The following is a 26,793-nucleotide window of genomic DNA, read 5'->3' on the forward strand; positions in this document are numbered from 1 at the left end:
ATAATAAAAGAAAATACAAAGTCAGAGTCAGAGGAAGCTCATGATGAATTATTCTGTAGTCTGTTCTGAGCCTGAAGAAATTGCATATTGCTTGCTGAACATTAATTTATATCTACCAAAATGTTCTTTTTTTTCTCTACATGCCTCTTACCTCATCCAGATTTATATTTTTGAAAATAACATCTACTATCAGCCTGATGTAAAGAGTAGCTCATTGCGCCTGACATCTTCGGGAAAAGAAGGAATTATTTTTAATGGAATTGCAGACTGGTTATATGAAGGTAAGATGGACAAATATTTAATGTTTATTAAAACAGATGAGAGGTTCTTGTGCAGACACTACAGCACAAATCCATTCATTCCAGAAAATGCTTTCTAAGGTTGCTTTTGCTTCTTTGACTTTTCATTTTCTTGCAAGATTGCCTTTGTATCTGTTCATTCTTTGTATCAACTGGTGTTTTGCATATAACAATATTTTATGAGAAAGAGGAATTTATTTTCGAATAAATGAATAAAATTATGAATACTAGGAAGTAAGAAAAAATGTTTTAGTAATGAAATCTCAATGTGTTGAAAACAGTGGTTTTTTACTACTGACTTCAGTGTGTCTGGCATTCCAAATAGAGCTAGTCAAGTAAAACTAAACACCTGAATGTTTTTCTTATCTAGAATAACTCCATTCATAGCTTTGGAGCTATTCTGGGTTTGTAACACAGGTAAGGAGGGGAAGGACTCAGTTTGTTGCTTGTATGAACAACGGTATGAACAAAAGAAGAAGACACAGAAGAATCATAGCATAGAATCAGAATTGGTGGTGTTCTTTCTTTCCTGCTGGACATAGCATAGACCTCTTCACATGTACTTGGGTTCATTTTTACCTGTGAACATAGTTAGTGATATGTAGGTCTCATACCTGGCTGATTTTCAGCAAGGCCACAAGCTTGCTGATATTCACAATTCATTCTCTGCTGGTTTTCTGTGTAAAGGGTTTTACCTATTGAGTCAGGGAGCAGAGAAGCATGACCCAGAATGTATGGCTTTGAAGATAGGTCCCAGCTTAATTACAGCTAACCCTAGATACTTCAACCCATTCAGACACTTCAAACCTTTCAGGATCTGATTTGCATCTTGGAGAGTCTCTACTGACATTTTAACATTTTAAGTATTTTTTGTAGGTATGGATCCAGGCCTCTGATCTGGTTAGTATGTTATTCTCAATTAGCTTTCCAGACAAATTCTTAAAATCTGAATACAAAATGCTCACAAAAAAAAAAAAAAAAAAAAAAAAAAAAGGTTAAAATATTAAAATATCAAATACATTGCAAAAATATCCAAGTCTTTTCACAAACGGAAGACAGAAGACCTGCACAGGGTGATTTGGTGTTGGTTGGGAGATGCTGTATTAGAATCCCAGGAGTTTGGGTGCTGATTCTATGGCTGTTTCTCTTTTGTTTTTCTTTAATATGAAATACAATGGCAATAAATGTAAGAAAATGCTGCATGGCATTTTAAAGAAGGACTTTAATTTGGCAATCAAATACAAGTTGGATTTTTTTATTAAAAAAAAAGGAGATTTTTGATTTTCAAAAAGTTATATTGCAAAAATACCAAAAATATTGAACTGTCTAAGAATTAAAACTGAGCCAAAAAGACAAACTATTGCACTTCAAAAGTTATTACATAAATACAGGATGAGAAGATATGAAGGTACCCAGCTGCCACAGCTCAGAGAAATCAGGTATAATAAAATTTCAGTTACAACAGTTAGAGTCATCTTTCATGTTTACATTGATGTCAATTAAAGTATTAATTTGAGTAAGGTGGTTGAAATTTGGTATTTTGATATGCCTTGTTATCCAAACATTCATCCAGGACAATGTGAAACTGCTGAAATTGCAACAGATACATTTGAACTAGGCAGAGAAAGAAGGAATCAATGGTAACTGAATGAGCTGGGAACTTTGTGGTAGTTATTGTTATGGACCCTAAGGAGATCTGTTTTTGCAGAGGAACTTCTTCATTCTCATATTGCCCACTGGTGGTCTCCAGATGGTGAAAGACTAGCATTCTTGACCATAAATGACTCTCTGGTGCCAAACATGGTTATTCCCCGGTTTACTGGAGGCCTATATCCAAAAGGAAAGCAGTATCCATACCCTAAGGTAAGATGAGTGAGTGCAGCTCCCACCTTCTGTTTTTTGTTCTGTGATAGTATTCAACCATACAAAAGGAGTATTTCTAGAGAATAACAGAAGCTGAATTGGTTTTCAGGAAATATTAATTATGTTTTTTTTTCCAGTAGGCTTGTAACACCTTTTGCTGTAAAGAAACTATTGGGTAAGGAAGCAGCAGACAGACTGATTCATAGCAATTTCATCACTGATGCATGGTAAAATCAATGCACCACTTCTGAGAGAAGAGTAAAATGTTTGAAGAACTGCACAGAAAAATAAATACTGTCACAACTGCATTGGAGTCACACTGTTTGCAAAGTACAGCACAAATTCTGCTGCAGCTATATAGATCTCACTAAATTATGCTACTATTAATAAATGCAAAAGAGTGGCTTTGGATAAAATAAGCCACAATAACATTTTTTTTTTTTTTTCTGGCCATCAAATTAAAACAAACAAAAATGAAAAACCCATCACTGAGTTTCAGAACAATTAGGGAAAGATTTTTTGATTTGTGTTGGGAAAAGACAGAAGAGCTCAGGCAGGGAAATTGCTTCTCATTTTCTGGGGATTTCCTGATCAGCTGCTTCCCTAACCATAATTTCTGTGTTAAGTACCAATGTTGATATTATCTTCCAATTTACCGGTTTGTCCATATTTTGCATGCAATTTCAGAGTGCCTGAGTACCTTTCTGATGGTATATGTAGGTCTGTGTGTGTCAAAGTTTCCTTTGACATTTCAAGGAAAGTTCATTGAGGAATTTAGATAATATTATTGTTACCCTATTTTGCTACCACATTTTGGAGATGAACCTTTGTTCTTAAGGAGTGGAAAGTTAGACTGTAGCAGGTATTATGAAAAAATAGCATGTATAAATATAATGTGTGCTCTGAAATAATACTCTGAAATAAAGAACTAACGGTGTTTGCAGAGGTAGTTGACATGGTTTCATAGATAAAAGCCTTGAGTGACAGAAAAAAGAAAAAAGGAAGGAATATTTTAAAAAATGAGCTTTGTAAACAAGAAATGAGAAATTGCATTTCATTAGCAATTCAGCATAAAAGTGATACACTACTATCTCAGTAATCTCATTAATGAAAAAAAACATTATTTAATGTCTCAATTTAATGCCAATCTAGCTACACATTAAACACCATTAATTGGCAATGAATTTTGTGGTAGAGCTACATAGATGAAAAAAGTTAGGTCTTTATTATAAAACAAAACCATCAGAGATAACTATGATTAAAAAATAAAATGAAACCCATATGTGTTTGTGAGTACTGAAATACGTAGCTGTGTACAAGTCCAAATACCCAGACTGTGTTCTTAAAAAAAAAAATAAATAATGAGAAAGGAAGTTTATATTTTGTATAATCTGCATACACCAGAACAAAGTAGGGTTTCAGTTTAGAGGTCTTTCACTTCTGAACAATTTATTATTATTATTGTTGTTGTTATTATTATTATTATTACACAATGTCTATGCAATTTAGATTGCTGAGAGGCCGTTCGTTGTAGAGGGAGAAGTGTGAATCTGAGAGTTGTCGGGTAGGACAACTACCTTCAGCTGCTTGAGTCCATTGCATGCTGCAAAGGGTGGTGCTGAGTGGACCTCTGATGGGCAGTCCCATGCCACAGCCACCCAGTTCCACAGCTGGACCAGGCTTCAGTGTTTCATGCCCAGGATCTGGTCATGCCCACTTATACTCATACAGGAGATGTACAAACAATGTACAGTTCAAATGATACAAGGAGGTAGCAGTTGTGTAGGAAGGACTTGATCAGTCAGTGGTTTTCTTCCACAGCTTTGCATCTGTATAAGCTGCTTTCATGTGGAGGATGGCTTTGAAAGACCATGTTTCTTTCAGGCAAATTTTAAAGTTTTTATGGATGAAAGTCCAGGAGTCTAGTTAAATCCATTTTCTAATTTTTTCTAAGCACTAGAAAAAATACACATATGCCACTTTCTTCTCCCCCATACCACTCAGAAATAAGTGTACACAGCATTCAGACCATGTACATTTTGAGAAAAGTCCACTTTCTAAAGGAAACGTGGGTATATTTCAACCAGGCACTCTTGCATTTCTAAATATCCCTGTGAAGAGTATGATATGCACCTTTGTAGGTTATTATGATTAAATATGATTACCTTCCCTTTCAATATTAACAACTTGTTTCCATTGAAGCACACACTTGTCATTCCCCCATATCCCAAAGAGACAACGTAGTTGTGTGACTCCTGTGTCTTACGCAAAAAAGAGGCTTGAGTGGCAGATGTAGGACTAGCAGTATATTCTTACCAGCCCTGCAGTGCCTTGGTTTCTGTCGCCAGTCCTTTCTCTTCATCTCAAGAACTGCTTAGTAACAATCTGTGTTACTGGGAGAAGGATGAGTCCTGGCTTCCTATAGATCCTCAGGATTTATCAGGCTCTTCCTGGTGGATATATATCAAACTGCCATTTTATTCTCCTTTAGCAACAAGTGTTTTGTTTCTCTTAGAGCTAGCTTGCCAAAACAACAGGGTCCTGAACAGTACCAAAACCAGAGATTTTCTTCTCAACAAGCCAGGGAAGGAAGTCCTGGGGAAACTGATAATGAAAGAGATGGAGGAAGAGGAGGGATGTTATCTCAAATGGAAGTAGAGTAGCCTTTTGGAAAAAGAGCAATAGGGGTTGGAAAAGGCTTTGCTGCAGGCTGGCTCTGACTGCTCTTTTAGGAGCTGGCTATTCTTGCAGCTGACTTTAAAGAACTGGGTCAAACTACTTTCAGCATTGTTTCCTTGCTCTTCACCAGAAGGTCAGAAGATCTGCCGAAATAAAAGGGCAGTGAGAGAACGATGCAATTAATACTTCACATTTTTATCTATGTAATTTGTATGGCTGTGATTTTTTATTTTCAGAGCTTTCTCTTTATTGTAAACATACTTTATTATGTTAATGACTGAACCTATTTAGCTGTCACTGATTCAGTGCCACTAAAGCTCCTATTTTTATTTATTCTTTTCAAAGGCAGGTCAAACAAACCCAACAGTCAAGCTCTTTGTAGTTAATCTGTACGGACCAGCACATACACTGGAACTGATGCCACCTGACAGCTTTAAATCAAGGTATTTAATTTCATTGTTTAGGGGAATTTGGGTTTGATTTAACGTGACTCAGGCTAATTGTTGCCTTTTTACTTCAGCACAACACTTACCTGAAATACACTTGATCTCTGTTCTCGTGACTGGACGTAATGATGGTGAAATAAAATACAAATGTATTGGAGTGATGCTCCTCTTAGAAAACTCAGGGACCTAGGATTTGCTCACTTCTGATGCTGAAGCTTAAATTCTCTTGAAATATATGAAATTAGGAATCTGAAGATATTGCCAAAGGCTCTGAATGCTGCCCTGGTTCTGAGCTTGTTATGGCATTTGCCTTTACTTGCTGCATGACATCTTGTTGCTTTCAGTTTGTGAAGTGGAATTGCAGAATGTAGAATTGTACCACAGAACACATAATCAGGATGTTCTGTCATTTAGAGAGGAATATTCTGAAATTTTAAAGTCTGGTAGATTATGGAAAGTTTAGTTTCACCCTACAACTGACGGATGCAGGGAGGTGGTAGAGGGTGAGATGCAATGCCACCAGGTAGACTATAAGAAAGCTTATGCTGTGCCTGTGCTTGATAGTAGGGTCATCAGAAGAAACTGAGCTTCAGAGCACTTGTAAAGAGGTCTGTCTGTAAATGGTAACTCTCCTGCTAAAGTAACTATCTCAAACTGAGCTCCTGGTTACCTGTCCTCATTTGAGATCCCTTGAAACTTTTCTTTAAGGGCAAAAATTTCATCCTTTCCCTTAAGCATATTCCAATTTGTAGAATTGCAAACATCTTGATGAAATTCCCATTGTGGTTTCAGTGCACATGCTAATGATCTGCTAGCCCTAACCTGTTATACAATAGCAATAATCCAAGAGGTGCTACAGTCCAGGTACAGCTGAGATCTAAGGGCAGGAGAAGTACCACTTTCTCTCTTCTCTCCGGGCATTGGGGCATTTTCAGGTGGAGAAGAAAAAGAAATAAGAAAGATATTCCATCATGAAAATGAGTCGTCAACGCTAGCTAAAAACAAAACAAAACAGAACAACAACAACAAAAAACCCACAATTCTGTATGTTGTTGTTCTTGTAGTTCCTAAAAAAAAAAAAAAAAAAAAAAAAAAAGATTTTACAGTAACTGTTCCCAAAACAATCAGGATGGTAATTGTGGTTCCTGATTCACAACGATTGCCACCAATTTTAAGGTGGTTTAGTTTTCTTCTGCACAAACTGAGGCATCCAAACAGTGCAGGAATAATACAGTAGTGAATTATGTCTTGCAATTATTTATGTCAGCTAGAATGCTTACTGATTGTGCTAGTAAAAGGAACTGTTTTGAGTGCACTGTGCATTTTGAAGTATTTTCTTTCTGTTGACGCACTACTGCTGAAAAACAGAATAACATCTCCTGCTGTTTGCTAACACCTCATTAATTAAAGTGCTAGTATAAGATTTGAAAGAGATTCTCTGCTACCAAGGTTAGCCTCTTCACTCTCTTAAACAGCATTAAAATGGTACTTTAAATGTCAGAAGATATGAAGTGAAATGAGAAAGCAGTATGTAAATCCCCAAGGAAAAAATAATCTTGAAAATATTATGGTTTCACTTTACATTTTTCATATTCATTCTTGCTCTCTAACGCATTGAAAATAAAAGTAAAATAAAAATAAATAAATAAAAAATAATTAAAAAAAATAAAAAAGTAAAATTAATATTGATATCTTAAAACCTTTTTTGCATCTTGAAATTGAAAACTATCTCAGTTTGTGGAATTTCTGGTGTGAGCCTGAAAGGGCATCTTCACCAGATTTTTGAGTCCTTGATAAAGGTATTGCAGCAGTTTAATTTAAATAATACTCATATTCTCTGCTCTCTCTGATATGCTCCTTTAAATTTCAGGATAGCTGCTTTGTCAGAAGGCTCAGTAAAACTATTTAAACCTGGAAATAATGAGTTGCATCTTCATTTTAGCAATCTAGGTATAATTCCTGTTCTATAAAATTTAGAAAAATAGGTGCAAGCTATTATTATACTGCCAGTTTTGCATTTTGGCTCTGGATTTGAGTAACTCTTGATCACAAGTGACCTCCATCAGGTCATCACAGCATATACATGTATGCCAGTATGAGGAGTGACCTTTGAAGAGACCTTTCTAAAGTGGAAATCTTTGGACTCCATAATGGTTGGGAGAATTTTTTGAAGTATTAGCTTTTTAAATGAAAATAGTAACTACTTTCAGTGGTCTTTTTTTTTTTTTTTTTTTTTCCTCCCTCACTGCCTTTCTAATAACTTCATTGTAGAGTCATTAGGAAGTAAGCAATAGGAACTTTTCAGAATCAAATGGAAGAGAACACTATCATTATTAGCTTTGTGGATCTTTCAGGGTAGACACATTTTGGAAACACATAATGCACGAATCACCACCAACTGCTATTGTGGGGCAGTTATACTACAACTCAGAGAAACAACACAAATGGGGGCTTCTGTTATTTAAAACCTTAAAAAGTAACAGATCTGTCCAAACTGTGGCAAAATTTTAAATTTATTCCTTTAAGTTTTATTTTGTGGAGAAATTTATTCAACTGTGCACTTATAATATCACAAAAAGGTTGTCAGCCTTTCTTTTAACATATGGTTGTATTCTGTGCAATTTCAGTTATCGCTCTGGTATTTCTATTCCATGTGTACAATTATGTTATGTTTTCTTCAGTAGCAAACATGATTTTGTACTGCATTAGTGCTAGAAAGCCAATATAGAAATGAAGTGAAATTTGTGTGTCTTCATACACCACTAGCTCCTGAAGTTCCAGTTGGACAGATAATACTTTCTGCAACAAATCTTGAAAAAAAAACACTCTGGTGTGCAAGAGGTCAGTTCAAACCACTGTAATTTAGGACACCTGAAGAATCTTAGTAACTAATGATATTTAGATAAAAGGTTGATAATATGATATTAAGAAATTATATAGGATGATTTTTCAAACCCCATGCTAGATTTTAGACCCATTGAGAAGAAAAATATGTTTCTTTTTACAAAGTGTAAATCACTAATACAGAGAAAACATGAAATACCACATTAAAGAAGGTAGTTGATTTACTGGATTACAACTGTGCCTCCACACATGATGAGAAGATTTCTCTGTTAGAACTGTGCATTGGCTCTCAAAAGTCTCAGTGTGGAGGTCATCCACTGTTTACTTTCTCTGTTCTCAGCCTCTGTGAGCAAACTGCATTGGCTCTGCAGTATTCCCTGACACTGCTGACCATGACATTTTAAAAGGCACTTTAAGAAATTAAGTTAGTCCTTTTCATTATTTTTTTCCAGTAAAGTTTCAAAGCCTAAAAATATGGTAGATGATTCTGATTCCATATATTCCATTTTGAAAGAGACTGTAATATACAGTCAGACCCTTTGGATTTTGTATGACAAATTTCGAATATTTTAATTGATTTTTAATTAATATTTTATAATGAAATTTTATACACTTAATAAATTGGGCTTACATAAATAACAGTCTTCCAACCCTCACTGTTTTTTTCTTTTTTTTTTTTTTTCTGTATTTATGCATTTCTAAATCTACAAAATTATTTGTGTATTTATGTACTTCTAATAGAAATCAGCTTATGAATCCCTAAAGGTTTTTATATTTCTGCCAGCCTTGCTATTGAAAAGAAAGCTTATTTGATTCTGACTTCAGGTGGGAAAGATGGAATGGGGCAATTTGTTATTAAAAAAACAAAACAAAACAAAACAAAACAAAACAAAACAGGGTTTTGTTTTCACTTTTTCTTAGATATGCTGTCTAGTCACTTCTTTCAAAATTCTTTCCCTCCTTTCTTCCGTAGCAATAACAATACCTACCTCACAAGGTTAATGTAAAGGATTAATTCACTACCATACCTTTTAGCAAATGGCTCTAATATATTCAGCCAAAGGCTGCAAGATAAAAGTATATTCACAGGCTTTTTTTATTGAAGCTTTCCCATGCAGTGCCAAGGTATTTATTGATTATTCCATTTCCTGTTCAGTGGAAAGAAATGCAAGCTCTGTACATGAGGCGGAACAAGACCCACCACTTACAAGTGAAACAACACATGTTGAGCACTCTTGAGTGATGCTAAATGTTTTAGCAAACTGCTCAGCTATCTCCCTAGAACTGTGATTATCTCAGTTGAGATAATAAAAATAAATGAAAAACATTGTATAAGAAAAATGATTAAAAAAAAAAATAAAATAATTGGGACTTCAATTTTGGCAAATGCTGATAAACACTTTTGATATCTAACATGCTTTTTATCAGTACTGAAAAATGAGTCCAGATTTCACCACGTTACGAGTCTTCAAAAAAAAATTAATTGTCATACGGTAAGGAAAAGCATTTGCTTTCTTAGCAGCTACAGTTGGAGATTTTTCTCTCACTGAATAAACTCCATTCCCTTCAGGCCCCAAGAGGTCACCTGTCTTGGTGCTGCAGCACCTCCATGGCACTTGTGAGATGTTCCAGCTCCTCCTGTTGCAGTGGCTGTATACATTCTATGTTCCTGTTTCCTAAGGGAAAGCTGTCTTTTCTTTAGATTGCTTGTCTTATCTGATTGCCTTAGGCTAATTTGAAGCCAAGCAACAGATTTAGATATAAAATGTGGAATTTTATATCTGTTTATAAAATAGGAATATCTCTCAGTCTGGTCAAGGAGTTTTGAAGCTCTTGTTTTTATGCATCGCCTGATTAAACCCAACTTGCAATAAAGTGAGTCCTGTACAACCTCCATCATTACTGACTGATCAGTCTGACTTGAGATATGCTCCTGAAGAGGAATGGAAGTTGTGCTTTGAACGTGCAAAGTACTGTAAAGCACCTAGTTAAATGGTTTCAGACTGAGGATCTAGTGTAGTTTTTATTTCATGATTTGCTTCAGTCCTTTGTCCTGAAAGCATAGTCTCTTTAAAGTGATGTTGTGAAGAAACTTTGTATATGTACAAATGCAGAGGATCTAGATCTGGTAATCCCTGTCCATTTGTGTATTTGGGCCTGGAGGGAAAGAGAGAGAGAGCTTATTTTCATTACTAGAACAATAGATTAGTTGAAAACAACCTAATAAGTTTGGAGATACAGACAGATAGCAGCTTCCTCAGAACTAAGATAGGTTTTGTCCTGAAGGCTTCTCTGTTTCTATTCAACTGTAGCAGTCAGTCTAATAAAACATACGATTTTTTGCTACAGAGTTTAACAAGGTTATATCTACTGATGGGCAACAACACCACTGCTTTGTATGTGTACGCACACTGTGTTTATGAAACAAGTTAAGTGGAAATTTGTGAATTATAAAGGAATATTACCTGGAGGCAGTATTTAAGTTCAGTAGGATGTGTTTTGTTACATATATATATACACCGTACTACACTCCTGATAAACCAAGTCCGAATTTATTGACATTTGAACACATTTGTATGCACAGTTGATGAGAGGGGAGAAAAAAAAAAAAAAGAAAAAGATTTTTTAAATGATCTTTTGCTTTCACTTCAGTGATCATGGAGTTTATGTAAGTGATGGAAGATGATGTTATGGTTTGATTTAGACAATTAATTACTATATCAGCTGCATTCTGAATGATTAAATCTCCTGTTTCCTTCCCTCCTTGCAGACTTTTTTGAATGGAACAGCTCAGGCTCTGTTTTGTAAAATTTGGTTCTGGGATAATTCAGGCACTGGGGTCAGTGGATGCTGTTTACCTTGTGGATGCTGTCAGTGGTACTGAAGTACAGGGAGAGAAAGGCAGTTCTTAAAATACATGAAAATATCTGTTTTGAACATATCATTTTGGCTGTCTTCAGGCTTCTGTACGCAGTGTCACAGGCCTTATGTCGTGTGATTGCAGAGGGGGAAGGAGGCAGATACTTCATACCATTAGCCCCTACCTAGGAAATCTCCCTTGCTTTACCACAGGCCTGAAGGGACAATTTGTTCAATATTATGAACAGTTTGATAAAATGGAAGCTGACACGCATGGATATTTAGTGAGACTTTGTTTTCTGTGGAGGTCTCATAATAAAATACTTTTATATCATGACATTTTAAAGTGATCTCATCTGTCCATTACAGACCTTTTTTTTTTTTTTTTTTTTTTTTTGGACCATATTCTTTTGCAAAAATATGTATTTTCTGAAGCAATTTTGAAAATACTGTTTTCTGTTGGAATTCAGTGTTGCTTTTTAAGTTGGCCAACAAGTACACAGCTTATGTGTGTTTGCAGACATATGTTACACAAATGTCTGAGAAGGAGGTGCTAACAGAGTACAAATATCCCATGGGAACAGAATACTAGGATTAAGCATTCCTACTTATTGCCTCCAGGAACACAGATGGTGGTCTTTTTCTTTCATTTTCTTTTTTTTTGTTTTTATCTCCACCCCTTGGTGCTGATACTGTCATGCAGTGCAAATACATCCATACTTTTTTTTTCAGTATTCGGTGAACTATGTATCTTTTTTACTGTCTAATCTGAAATAGGATTGATCTGAACATTTTGTTTTCATTGTTTACTCAGAGAATATTACATCACCATGGTGAAATGGGTAAGCAACACTAAGGCTGTGGTCAGATGGTTAAACAGACCTCAGAATATCTCTATCCTTACAGTCTGCGAAACAACAACTGGGGCTTGCAGCAGGGTAAGTCAGGTTTCTTCCCAAACTTTCTTTTCAAAGTTTCTTCTTGCATTTTGTTTTCATGTTCAGAAAAAGATTTTTGGAAATCAGTTTGCAGATGCCATAGTTGCAAGCTGAATGTAATTAGTTAACAGAGAGGAAATAGAGATGTGAGAAAATTCCAAATCTGGTGAAATGATTTTATGCAATTAGCAACTCTGAGTGACATTTTCAGAACTACTCAGCTCTGTTCATTCATTAACTTCATCGGAAACTGCAGTTGCTGAACATCATGTACTATGAATATAGCTAGTGCAGTGGCAAGCTTGTCTTCCTTCAGATATTTTCATGCCGCCTGATTTCTGCTTTCTTCCCTTATAGAGTTTCATCTCAGATCTTTCTGTCTCTCACAACTTACATACATTTAAGGAAAACATGTAAAATGTTGATAATTCCTGCAAATTCAACAGCAGAATTAAATAACTAGAAAAAAAAAATAAAATGGAAAAGCAATAGGGATATTTCAGTTCTGAGAGACAAGCTGAAAGACGTTTTTTGCTGTTAAGAGTTCAGCTTCATCACATCCTTTGTCCCAGACTTTGACATCTGACAATCCTGCAGTACATCTCTCCATTTTCACAGTCACTCTTGCATTTTGAATGCAGCAAGGCACTTTCCCATTCTGAGTCATGGTCTCTTCCCTGAACCAGCTAAAAGTAGAAATATTGCCTATCTGTGCTAATATCAGTAACAACAGATGCTCCAAAGTAGAGGGTATAATTTGGAAGTGTAGATGCTTATGAGTCATTAATGTAGGTCTAAGTCTGGCCTCTGAGTCAAAAGGCTCTTATCTGTGTGCCACTGAAGTAAATTGTATTAAAGCGTTAGGGATCATTTCTAAGCTTGTTGCTTGTATGCAATGTTGTTGCAACATGCAGGTTGCTTTTCCTGACTCAGAAACTGATCATTAGTCCCCAGACCATGCGTTAAGGTTGTGAACATGGATATTTGTTGATTGGATTGCTGCATGGTTCCTGTGAGTCTTCTGTCCTTTATTTATTTATCTACTTTTTAAGAAAGTCAGTTTAAGAAAATGATTTAAGCGAATCACTGTGAGCAGTTGTTTCTGAAAGGAAACCCTTATGTGCTCCAAGGTCAATTGGATTTATCTGAAGTAGGTATCCAGGGAGCTGTAATCCAGGACATAATATAAGAGAGAGGGATAGAGAAATTCCACTCCAGAAGAAATAAAGTGCAGAGAAAGGCCTTAGAGGTGGGTGAGTAAGGCCAGCAGTGCAGTGAGCACAGCTCAGACAGGGCTTGTGTTTGTAACCCTGGGCTGTGCTAATGCAGCATCCACTAGGATACGGTGGTGTTTCTGAATTCAGTAACGGATAAGTAAAGGCCATAATGTGGAATTATAGCCTTCTATCATGCCACTTGATTTCAACTCTAAACATTTCTAAACTTTTTCTTCAACTGTAAACCCCTTTAAAATCATTTTGCATGTTCTCAATTCAAAAAAAATGCTTTATAAAAACAGTTGTTATAGTAGCCACAGCTTTTTCATTTTTCAGGCCATGTATGTACAGATGCTTCTATAGCTAATAAATGTTCATTACTTCTGTGTGACTGTGACAATTGACAACATTTGACATACATTCTACATTTTTTCCAACATGTACATGTTATTGTTTTTAAGATTGCATGATTTGAAATATGAGCATGACCAATAACAAAAAAAATCATTTTTTTCCTCGTCACTGACACCGAACTACAAGCCATTAAAACAGGGGATTGCGATTTGAAAAGGTCTTGCGCTTTGAGTTTTATGCTGGCTGTTTGCCCAGTGTTGATGAAGAACCTAAAATATATCCAGTTGTCAGATGATGCCTAGAGGTAAAGAACAAATAGGACTGCATGCATAAAGCTTCTTGGTAGCTAATCAAAAAGGATTGAAAAAGGCATTCTTAGGTCCCCTGTGGTGTTCTACCAAAAACCCAGAATAAAGCAGCTGACTTTGTAATTAAATTATCATTCAGTTCTATGTAAGTGCCAAAGAAGAGATGTGAAGATTGTAACACAGTAGGAGAAAAAATAAATGAAATAGTTAAAGACCTTTTGCTGAATGTGTGAAATATTTTTGGGCCATTTCATTAAAGCCATTTTTTCTCTTATAGAAATATGAAATGCAGTCAGACCTGTGGCTTCCTAAACAGGTATGATATAAATGCTGTTTCTGTGTGTATAATGTATAATTCACAAAATCAGTGAATGGTTGAGGTTGGAAGGGACCTCTCAAGATAATCTAGTCCAATTTCCTGCCAAGTAGGGTCCCCTAGGGCATGTTGCACAGGATAGCATCCAGGCAGGTTTAGAGTATCTCCAGAGAAGGAGACTCTACAACATCTCTGAGCAACTTGTGCCAGTGCTTTGTCACCCTCACAGTAAAGTGTTTTCTCATTGCTACATTGTCATTTTTATTTATTTATAAGCTATTTAAAATACTTTACATACTTTAAAAGCTATTAAAATACTTCTAAAATTTGCTGCTTTCTAGTATCTTTACTTTTACAGCTGAGGATTATGAAAGTGACTGTGTAAACATTCAAATGGCATCTTCTTTGGTAGTGGGAATCCTGTCACTTAGCATCACACAAGACATTTTTCTATTTAGCATGGCATTGGGGGAATAAGATGCACATTTCTAGAAAGCAATTCAGCCCATTGATGGTGCCTGTCTGGGTTTCAGAGGCAATGTTCCCTTCAGTTTCTGATCTCTTTGCATTGAGTATAGGCAGGCACTTGGACAACCAGCTTGTACCTACATGAGTGTTAGGTGGCTAAAGATAGATGAAACAAATCCTTTTCAACACATCCTATATGCTCTGCTGACACTTTGTTATTATTGTTGTTGGTGATGGTCTTTTATTTTATTCTTATTACTTTATCAAATTAAGCACAAAGGAGTTCAAAGATTAGAGGTCATATGGGTTAAAAGTGGAAAAAAATGGGAATATTTCTAAATTCATACCCAGAACAATATGTTGAGCTAATATGTCAGCAAATGGTTCCATTTTCATAGCTTCAGAAGAGCCACCCAATAAATAGATGAAATACATTCTATTTAAAATACATTTCAGGCATCGTTTTGCAGTGTGCAAATGAGAAATCATTTTTTAAAAAATCTGTGCTTTTATAGAAAGCAGTTTTCCTTTAATACTTCTGTGTAAAGTTACACATGGAAAAATGGTATCACATCAGACTACAATTTGTGGTAAGGCCATGATTCAGAATACCACTTCAATGTGCATATATTTTTTTTCATATAACTTTATCAAAACTAATGAGTCTTCAGTGTGTACTTGGTAAAGTTTTTCTGAGCCCAGGCACTGGAAACATTTATTCTTTTCATCCATAGTAGGATTTATTTCTGTCATTGATTGAATGCCTGTAAGAGAATGTGTCCTAGGAAATCGCAATGCATTAGGGATGAGACTACCAGAACTTTTACTGGAAACTCAATAGTTACTACCTGCATGTGTTACATGTAGCTGTAGCCACCATATATATATATATTGGTTTTGGTTTGTTTTTAATCTTAGCAGAATATATTTAAAATCTAAGGATTTTTTTTTTTTCCATTTGTCTTAAGAACATGGCAAACAACACAAACAAACCATCAAGAAACTCAGTGATGTTTTCTTAAAACGTGTAATGGAAAGCAGAATGAAATAAAGCAATCTTATATTTACAGAATGAAGAACCAGTTTTCTCCAGGGATGGCAGTAAATTCTTCATGACTGTGCCAGTGAAGCAGGGAGGCCGGGGTGAATTTCACCACATAGCCATGTTTCTAGTTCAGGTAAGTTTTTGGTTATTTTTAATATCCCAGAGGTTATGTGGGACTCTTACTGTGAACATCAGGCCCCAGCAAAGACTTCGTACTTCAGTAGTCTCAACACTGGTTTTGTGGATGTATGTGGTCATGTATCCTGTCCAGATTGCCACTCTGTGCAGAACTTCTTGCAGAATTAGTGGAGTTCTTTCTCTTTCCTTACAGATGTGCTATGGTGGCATGTAAGATCTGTAAATGAGAGGTACTTCCAAAGTATTCTCTTTGGAATGTTTCATGTTTTGTTTGTGCCTCTATAGCCAAGAAGAGATGTTTTCTTGTTAAACTTGTCTGTCAGTACTAATGTTTGATAGCCACAGAAATTCAAGAGACCTGCAGAAGTACTTTTTTTTTTTTTTTTTTTTTTAACCCTCTTTCTATACATTATAAACATATATGTATAATTTTAAATTTTGGTCGGGAATATTCAGAATTCTGGCTGTGCACAAACAAGAAAGGGAAACAATACCAAAAACTTATAATGCTGCAAAAATTAGGATCCTTTTATTACCCATCTCAATATTTTCCGGTGGCTTCCACTTCTCAGGACCACTGCTTCTCCAAGGAATCTGAAAGAAGATACATTTGTACTATGACTTTGAAGGTCACTGGCATGAAGTTGTGATGACCTAATAAAGGAAATTATGCCCTGGAACAGAACACCCCAAGGCATCTATTTAAATCAGCAGAGCATTAATCCAGGTGCTTTAGCAGACCCATATGACACAGGAGGGATTATCAAGATACCCAAAACATCGAAACAGCAGACTTGGCACCCGGCAACTCTATTATCTCCCTTTATGACAATGTTCTGGTGTGAACATTATTAAGTCTGAAATATGTTCACAGCATACTGCAGACAGCAAAAGAACCTTAATGGAATTTTAACCTGAAGAAGCAAGAAGATACTCATTCACTAGAGTAAATATATTGAGGAAGAATCAGAGAACGAAAAAGGGATCAAAGACATGTCAAATTCTATCTTCTAAAGAAAACAGTAACTCAGATGAGAATTGGGTAAAGGTGTATTAAAGGAATACAAAGTTCTCACCAGAACAAAGCAATTTAGTCAATTGGTCATATTTTGGCTTCATTCCAATTATTATGAATAAGTATCTTTAAAAAATATAGATAGATAGATAGATCTGATAAAAAAAAAAATCAGTATTCCCAAGGATGTTACAGATACAATAAAATTTTCCTTAAACTTGTATGCTGTGACATTTTTACTACTAAAGAACCCAGCAAACTTGATGCTCATTTGTGAAAACATTTAAACAAAAGATTAAGCCAACTCATACAATAAGATAATTAAAAGTACACATACTTTTAAATGTATGTTTTAGTACCTCTACAATAATATTTAATGTCAAGCTTATGATTAGGAGTTTAGTATTCTATCCTTGGTAGGCAGAATTACAGCCCTGAGTCCTGTGCAGCTCCAAAAATAATTAAAAAAAACTTTATATTTTGACTACTATAATCATGAATAAACAAGTCTAAATGGTACCACGTATGTCAAATTTGTATTTAAGTATATAGCTGCTCCTAGGAAGGCAAGAAATGTGATATCTCAGGCAGCAACCATTGTTCATCAATGATCAACATTCTGCATAGTAATGGGGCTGATACAGAGCAAAGGAGGACTCAAAATGTGTTTATATGATATGTTTTACACACTGCATTAATCTGATTGTCCATTATTTCTAAAGCAAACATGGAAGCATAAAAATTATATTAACCGTTGCACATAAAGTCTGTTGTCCCATCAGATGTTTGTCACACCCTGTGAGAGCCACGATGGGTGCCCTGCAGAATGTAAAGCAGCCACCAGGCCACCAGTACCCACATAATCACATTTTTATCACGATGGAGCTTGGTTAATGTTGGAATTTGTCTAATTTCTCTGTATATTCTATATTCTCTGTATATTTCTCAGCTCATTAACAGAAATCAGCCAAAGTTAAATTTCAAACTGCAGGAAAGGTGAAATGATTTTACAGACCCAACATGAATGATGACATAACACATATATAGTGGACATACAGTGACAAAAGTAAATTTTAATGGCTTGCTTTAGATTCATTTAATCATGGTTTTGTTTGTCAGTCTTCAGCACAAGTAGTAACAAATGATGGTCTTTCTTGGGTTGCATTTCTTAGCGCTCTAGAAAAGCATGTGTCAATGGTATAATAAAATGGAATATAATCAAAGCAGGTTAGCAGAAGCATCTAATTAAATCTTCTTGAAGGGGGAGGCTACTGTTTAAAAGGTTATTATCTATCATAGATTATTTACTGTCTGAATGCAGAGGGCTAGATGTGTATTTTATTATGTTCAAATGCTTTTAGCAACTTATGAAATATTTAAAAGACACTAACCTCAAAATGGGATTGAATCATATGTTATGTATCCAGAAATTTCTTACTTGGGGTTTTACAGCTCTAGAAAGTCTTTTTTCTGACCACAAAAGAAGAATTATAAAGTGACTTTAATGGATCAAGGCAAGAACTTCCTGCAAGCTTCATAAATTATGTATCATGGCTGTAACCTTGAAAAATAACCATATTTATTAATGCTTGGCTGGGCTTTTTGTTTCTGTTTCTTGTTAGATTCTGTAATCTCAGTATTTAAATATCTATTTCAGTAGTTGCAGCTCATCTCTTTCCAGAAAGGAAATAGTCAGTAATAGTAAAGTTGTAATTTAGTCATTCCTGGAGACATCACTATTATCAGAACTTTTCTGAGTACAGGAGCCAGCATAATAAACATATGTACAGCACCTAGTACAGCATCTTGAATTCAGCTGGTACTTGCGAGACTTGTCATACAGTTACTAAGCCATTCCTTCCTTGCAGATCTGTTAGAAAACAGGTCACTTCTAAGGGACACATTTTTGTCTTTCCATTACCAGACATGTCTCATAGGAGTCCTTGAGTATCTTCTGCTTTCTAGGTATTGCTGTTGGTGGTGTAGAGCTCAGAGTTTACAGGATACGGTTGAGAAATAGAGGTGTGTGTATATATATATACATATATATATATATATAAAAAAAGGTCTTTGGCTTTATGACTTTTTGTAGGACATTGAAGCCACTGTAATCAGGTATGGACTGGTGCTCCAGGTTCATGGAGCCTAAGGCTCCACTGGACCCTCCATCTGACCTCCCTTGTAATTCTGGAAGTTTCACCCAGTAAAGAAGAAAGATAAGCTGAAGTATTACCTCTTTTCTTTACAAAGTTTATCTTGGATTTGAAAACCTAGGAGGTTTTATATCCAGGCCTAGAACAGAAAAACACTTCATGCATGCTCATGTTGTAATACGTTAAGAAGTGAAGTTTTAATAAGCATCAACCCAAGCAAGAATTTTACCTTTATCACTCTCAAGCACCCTCAGGTGAGCTTCTCACTCTCTAGCTTTCGTGTTTTTAACCTGTGTGTGGTGGGGATTCTGCTGCTGCTTGCTGCTATAGAGTTTGGTTTTGCCTCAGGTTAGATATGCATTGCGTCCTGTTGCTTCTGAATTCAGTTCCTGGTACGTTTGCTGGAAAAACTGCTGTCACATTCTTCATTAGATAGAAACAATTTATGAGAGGGAGCAAGCACCCAACTTGTAAGGATTTGGTTCAATTGCCAAAATTTAGTGGCTATTAAACTCTCCTTTTATTACCCTAGATAGAGACAGGCTTCTGCAGAGTACTTGTTGGAGCAGGGATTTTGATGAGATGTAGGTCCTGTGAACTTCTATGTCCGTGTTGGTGTATTGCATTCCTCATGGAGGGAGGCAGGGAAATCTCTATGACAGTGCTGTTGGTGCAGCATCTCAGTAATGTTAGCTCACTACAAGGGGACAATAAACACAAAAGCTTAGTGAGCACACCCTGGTGCAGAGTTTGGGCTAGAGGAGTCTGAGTCAGATTCCCCTGCTATGCCACTGTAAAGGAAAAAAAAAATAAGAGAAATAAAATATGTGCAGTGGCAAGATCCTTAGCTTGAAATATAGGAATTCTATCATCTGTTAGCATATAGGCAACTGAAAGAAAAAATTGTGTGGAGACTGTATTGATACTAATGGCTTTGAAAACTTTATATATGGGAGAGAAAGGATACTTAAAGTTCAGCCTGTCAAAATGCGGATTTGGGGAATTAAAGATGTTGTATATTAAAGATTAAAAAGCTCTAATCAGTAATGACATGCACAAACAATCCTGCTAGGCAAGGAAAAATGTAACAAGTAAGATGAAAGTTAATATATTCCATCTCTTTCCAGGCTAAAAGTGAACAGATCAGTGTGAGACACCTGACATCAGGAAACTGGGAAGTTATTAAAATCCTGGCATATGATGAAAATACTCAAAAGATGTAAGCACTACTCTCTTTGTCTGTTTATAAAAATATCAGAGTTATTAAAGTGGAATCCATTTAACTGGAAATAGTGTATCTAAAATTAAGCAACAATATTTCTTTCATTTTTGAGCATTACCATAAATTGTACACTCCTGAGTACATAAAATACAGCTGTAAGACAATTTATCTGCCAGGGTATTACTGTGTGTGTCTTTATGCAGAGGGAAAAGGAACATACTGTGACATCAGTTGCCTCATTATGGTTTCTGAATACAAGAAATTAATGCACAATGCATCAGTAAGAATATTTTTGTGGCCTTTCCCTGGGTTCTAGAAAAGCAAGTCATACCAAATTTTTAGTACTTGATAAAACCCCAAATACTTAATTTTTCCAGCTTGCTTGTGAAGTTTCTGGACTTTGATGATCTGACTCAAATTCTTAATACCAAATGATATGGAGAGCATTATCCAAACCCCTGATTTCACCCAGATCATTCAAAGAAAGAGAAATTTTCCCAAAGCTCCACTTGGTATTACAGTGGAAAGGAAATGCACCACATAACTAGTGATTCCTGGGAGCACTAAAGAACTGACACACAATGTCTGAAGGCTCCAGATGACCTTAGTGAATCTTGGTGAGCCTTTGTATCTATCTGCACACTGCAAAAAATAAATACGTGTCCAATCCTGACTTTCTTTGAAGTAAACGGTATTTCAGCAAGGACATTGTGTGGCTGCAACAATGTCTGTCATCTCCAGAGTCTCAGGGTGTGCTCAGCCTGCAGAGAGATGTCAGACTGCAGGTGAGTTGTCTTGGCCACCTGAGAGGACTTCCTTACCCTCCTTCTGCCTTGCAAGCAGAAACTTTTTGGGAATGTCATCTGGGACACAACAAGGACTTTCCTTGCAGCAGCTCTACTAAGCTGCTTTCCACCCACATAACCTTGCCTGTAAAGCATTCCCCAGGGTGCTAGCTTCTGTCCCTAGGTAGAAGAAAGAGTCTACAGCTCAAAAAGGCTTTTGGGTATCACAATGTCTATTGTGTTTTATGATATAATTTCAGTGTGACCTTTTTCTGCTCCTTGGATTTATATTGCAAACTCTTGCAGAGAAGGAAGAACTTTTTGTTCTGTATTTGTTATGTGCAGAAAGGAGTCCTGGTTGCTACTGGAGCTCCTGGACATTACAGAAATTGAACAGAAACCATGAAATACTATGTTTGTTGCTGTTTTGATATGAAAACATATAGCATCTGAAATAAGTATTCTATATACAAAATTTTCATTTCTTCTTGGGAGTTTCTAATAAAAAAAAAAATGTAATTATGTCTTGCACCAATCTAAGCACCACACAGATCAGACTGTTTACCAAACTGAGTTTAACTTTCTTCATCTTTTGGGTGCAGTTATTTCTTAAGCACTGAAGAATCTCCAAGAGGAAGACAGCTGCACAGGTAAGAAATACACATGGCTGTGTTAACAACATATTCATCCCAAGCCACAAGTGCTAAACTGGCATAATTGTTGCTTTGGGGGTTGGGTAGACTATGTAAAAATGAGTACACTTAAACTGTAAGAAGGAAAGAATCAGATTTTTTCAAAACTAGAAAAGCTGATATTTTATGTTAAAAAAAGGTAACTATTTTCACAAAAATGTTTTTACACTTATGTCTCCACTGGCACTTTAAAACCATTTAAATAGCTGGACTGAAAGGCAATTATGTAATATGTCTGTGTTTTTAAAACTAATTAAAATCTTCCAAATACAGATAAAAACGAAACAAACAAACGAACAAAAAACTTCTTACACAAACCTCAGTGCTTAAATCTGGTTAATGATGGTAACAACCAATGTTGTTACTCCAGAGCTCTGTTAGCTATTGAAACACCAGTCTTGCTTTGGGTAGGTTTTGGATCTTATCCACATTGCCAAGTTTATAGAATGGTAATCCACTCAATCCTTTGAAAACAGTTTGCATCAGGGTCAAAATAAGATGGTGATAGTTTGGCAGATTTTGGGAGTGAAAGCAATTCTGTCACTTTGAAAAACTATTTCTTGGTTTATTGTATTTTATTCCAATGGAAAATGTTTCTGATGTATTTTTTTTTCCCCCAGTGTGTCAACAGTGGGATCATTGAATCGTCAGTGCCTCTCGTGTAACTTCCTGAAAGATCAGTGCACATACTTCAGTGCAAAGTTTAGCCCCATGAATAGGCACTTTTTACTGCATTGTAAAGGTAGGTCAAATGCATAGCTTGTAATTATACCGTGTTTCCTTCTAAGTTAATGTGTTCCTTTGAGAAGCACATTAGGCTGGAGTCTAACATTTAGCTCAGTAGTGGATTACTCAACATTTTATACCGAGCTTATTGCAAAACAATAAGTAAGAAAGTTCTGTGTAAAAGCTAAATAAATAAGTGGTAACAGAAAGTTGCTTCAATCTTAGTAAAGGACATTGGCTTTTAAATTCACCCTGAATAAAAATCCTTTACAAAAAATATGGGATTTTATAGTGATGGCACTGTGGTTCATAACAATGAGTGGACCAATTAACTTCATTATAGTATTGGGATTGATCTTCTGCAACTATATCTAGTTAAAAAAAAAAAAATCAGGGCCTTCTTACTGTAACACTATGTTTATATAACACTGTAACACTATGTGTGTATGGATATAATATGTGTATCTATCTGTACTACTCCTCTGTACATGCATGGGTATATATATGGGTATGTGTGTATCTACCAAAAACCAGGTAAGGTTTAATCCACATAGACTGATCCTCTTTATCAATGGAATTGCAATAAGTAACTTTTAGCTTTTTTTGCTAGGTGCATTCCAGTAGCACTAAATGGCACCAGTTCAGAGCTGGTACGTACAAACAGAAAACTAGAGCCATTCCACACCAAGAATAAACACTGATCAATAAGTGAGACTATAAAGAAGTTCAGAAAAGCATGAGACAATCAGTGATAAAGTTTATAGCTAGGCCTATCAACCTTGAAACTTGTAGTATTTTACAGAGAATGTTCCTCTAGTACTTTGCTCAACTATCATCAGAATGAAAATAGTGGAACCCGTCATCTGAAATACATGTAACTAGCCCATTCTATTTGCATACATTTTTCTATTTCTTTTGAAACTGTACATGGTTTTACACACACACAAAATAAAATAAAAAAGAATCTGCCTGCTTCAGAATTGAATCTATTTGAACAAACTATGAATATATATTGGCTAAAATAAGGTGTGTTTTTGTTGTTGTTCTTTTTGGGTTTTGGTAGAAGTGCACCTATAATACATAGCTGATCATAAGAAATAAATATACCAACTGTATGGTTTATACATGGTTAAAGCTGTGGTAGAAGTTATGGAACTAATCCTGATGCCCTTATCTGAGTAAAGACAGCACCAGTAATGAGCTCCTCATTAAGCAGAGTATGCAAAGTTTTCCCTAGTGCTTGGCACAGTCCCTAGGGGAAGATGTCTCAGACTCCAGCAAGAAGGAGCGCTGGTAAATTGGGAAGAGTTTTTTGCTCTGAGTCAGCAATGTCCTAGGGCCCAAAAACATAGCTTTATTATTATTATTATTATTATTATTATTATTATTATTATTATTATTATTTGGTAATTTTAAATTTGTTTCTTTGGAATCAAACCATGGATGCCAGTAGGAGCTTGTGCATGAGGAATTCCTCACAAGCTCGTGACTTCCAGTGACTGGAGATTGCAGCTCTCTGAGCTGGTAGGACCACAGATCACCTCACAGGTTAAACCTATACTTCACTGAACTGCATCCAGCAGACTGTCCTAAGATGTGGGTGATGGGCAGGGATTGATAAAACACCATTTTTTTTTTTTTTTTCTTACCTCTAACATTAATGTGTATTAAGATTATTCAGAAGTCTTCTCTTCTGTTGGTCAGCGCTTGGCAGTTTTGGCAGTAGTGCAGCCCCCTTGTACTGCTACAGCTCTGTAAAATGCCTATGATGGCGTGGGTCTATGACAGTATTGTTGACAGCAACATTACCACAGAACTGCTTGCAAGTGTACAAGGTAAACTAACTTGAGGAGACAGGTGACACCACATCTACGTGCATACACAATCATTTTCCAACAACAAAAAGCCTGTCTGAATTGTTGTGAAAACAAGTCTACCCCAGAGATTCAAAAATCTATGGGGAACTCTGGACTGGTTTGATCTGTGCAAGTTTCTTCCGCCTTCTGTTTACCCATAAGCATATTTATTAGGATAATTTTTTCTTCTTAATTACCCTCAGCCAGATCTGTCTCAGTATACCAGTTGTATCCATCTCCAGAAGGTCTCCAGAGACTCTCCTGAGTGAGGTGTTAATTTCTATTCTGGTAGAAGGAGGACCAGCTCTCAGCCTCTCAGTCTTGGCAAGCATCACACTTTTTTTTTTTCTAACCTGCTTGTGGATTTTTCCTTTAGCACTTCATAAACACTGACAGATGTAAGTCTCTCAATTCAAATAAGATAGGGAGTAATTCACAAAGGGAGTAATTGCTTAGTGTTATAGGAGGTCAGTGGCAAACCCAAGAGTGTGCTTAATTCCAATAAACTTTAATGCTTTGAATAATACAGCACCTTTAACACAAGTCTTTCTCCTTTCTGATTGGCTTTTAATCTCCTTTAATGTCTTTTATTTATTCATTTATTTATTTTGAAATCTGGCATCATCCCTCCATTTTCTTTTAGGATGACAAATAGAGATGGCCAGGAAAATGCCAGTGCTTTCCCCTCCAAAATAACATGTTCTGAATAACTGTTTTTCTTAAAACAGAATTCAGAGCAAAACACATTTAAAAAAAATAAAAAGGACTGGAAAATAAATAAATAAATAAATAAATAAGGACTACTGAAGAAATTCTCTTATTTAAAAGCTAAGGCAGAAAACTATGATTTGTCAGCAGTCTTCCTGTAAGATTTTTGTCAATACTGTCCCTTGAGGCAGAGAATTAAATTGATAAAAATCTTCGGTGGAGGCTGTGAATGGCATCATGCTATTTATTTCAGGTAGTTAAGTTCCCTAGGCTTGTGCCACAATTAATTGAGGGAGACAACCTCCTTAGGATGACTCAAAACACATGAATTAAACTTTCTGTGAACTGTTCTCAAGGTATTTTTTTTTTCTCCAGAGAATATATAAGGAGTTGGAAATCTTAATTTCAAAGGAGGGTCCATATCTGCCATAGGGTTCTCAGGCACTTCAGCTTTTCTGCATCATCCTTCCTAGCCCATTAGTGGCTACCTGCATGTAATTGAAGCTCTTGTCTTACCAAGATAAATCTAAATTTCCTCTACACAAATTCCATGTTTGGGGGAGGTGGGGAGTGGGACAACTCATGAAGTAAGATTAAATTACATTACACCTAGATTTAACAGTGACATTGTTGCTATTACAGAGCTGAGATACTAAAGGAGCTTCTTGAGCAGATAATTAAGTGAAATATGAGATAATTTTTCAACACCTCTGTAGTTTTTCCGTAAAGAATATAAGTGGATATTATCATTAATTCAATTTCCCATCAACCTAAAGTTACAGCTTTGGAATGTCAAACTGCTATATTTTAGAAAGTGCCTTTAAGTGCCTCTAATTTTTATACTCTTCACTTGTTGCTAAACATGGAGATAAAAAGAAAAAAGATCTCCTTCTAGGTGCAGGAAGTAAGACTGCTTGTTGAAGAGACAGAACGCAGCCTCAGTTTCACACCATTGGTCCTTGGCCTGAACCATGTCCTTCCCAAGAGAGACTGATGGAATTACTGCTGTATTTTATGTGAAGCATATGTACAGGGCTTGTGGGATCTGGCCTTATGAGGTTCCTTGTGTTCTCATTCTTTGTTATTTACTGAAATACAAGTACTAACTACCCTACACTTCCTCTGTTTTTTTTTTCTGTCTTCAAAACAGGCCCAGGCGTTCCAGTCGTTAGTGTACACAGTACAAGTAACAGTGGAAGTGAGTATTTCTTATGGACTAGGTATATTTCATTTTTGTCCTTGATTGATTTGGGGACTGTGGAGGAGGAGGGGGAAGATGGTTGCAAGTAAATGAAAACTAACAGATGTGTCATTCATAAAAAGTTATATTATTTACCATTTAACAACACACACATCTGAAAATGATACAGAAAGAAGGCAATCAAATGACTAAAACTTTTCCAGGCTTTTCACATGCATTTTATACTAAGTGCTTATCTTTCATCTTCTATTTACACCTGAGTTAATTAGACGGCAGGTTGGTCTTCATCCGGTTCACTTTCTATGTAAATTATGCTGCCTTTACTGCAGATCTTCAGATTTTTAGTGATGTTTTTTAAAGTTATAATCCAATTATCTTGAACTGAAGTACAGTCCTTGGAGGACTGGTCATAAAATCTGACCTACATACAATGAACTTAGTCCTGCTCTTACGTTTCTCAAATTGGACCAACTCCACTGATATTTTCAATTAAGACAAATCCAAAAACAAGGCCTTTTTAGGAAGGTATTCAATACTTCTAATTTTGAAATTTTACTCATTACCTTCTGCATATTGACACCAAACCTATAGCCAGGTATTTCCTGGCTGTTTGGGATGCTTTGTAATAGAAGACTATCCTTGAGCAGCAGAGTTTTCCTCA

General features: G+C 35.9%; 1 protein-coding gene across 3 annotated transcripts in view; it reads left to right on the forward strand.

The window, feature by feature from the left end:
* DPP10 (dipeptidyl peptidase like 10) overlaps positions 1 to 26,793 on the forward strand; it is a gene marked incomplete at both ends in the record, with an annotated part of 475,742 nt that overhangs the window by 430,442 nt on the left and 18,507 nt on the right. For 2 of the 3 annotated variants that reach the window (XM_084288828.1, XM_084288827.1), the window contains 10 exons: positions 161 to 281; positions 2,008 to 2,162; positions 5,187 to 5,284; positions 11,805 to 11,928; positions 14,085 to 14,123; positions 15,662 to 15,769; positions 20,070 to 20,161; positions 21,552 to 21,599; positions 22,262 to 22,383; positions 26,082 to 26,129. In XM_084288828.1, the coding sequence (XP_084144954.1) occupies positions 161 to 281; positions 2,008 to 2,162; positions 5,187 to 5,284; positions 11,805 to 11,928; positions 14,085 to 14,123; positions 15,662 to 15,769; positions 20,070 to 20,161; positions 21,552 to 21,599; positions 22,262 to 22,383; positions 26,082 to 26,129 (955 nt within the window). The remainder of the gene's footprint in view (positions 1 to 160; positions 282 to 2,007; positions 2,163 to 5,186; positions 5,285 to 11,804; positions 11,929 to 14,084; positions 14,124 to 15,661; positions 15,770 to 20,069; positions 20,162 to 21,551; positions 21,600 to 22,261; positions 22,384 to 26,081; positions 26,130 to 26,793) is intronic. The other variant, XM_084288829.1, reaches the window with a different exon arrangement.

This window comes from Netta rufina, assembly GCF_964035555.1.
Source record: "Netta rufina genome assembly, chromosome: 6".
Lineage (NCBI taxonomy): Eukaryota > Metazoa > Chordata > Aves > Anseriformes > Anatidae > Netta > Netta rufina.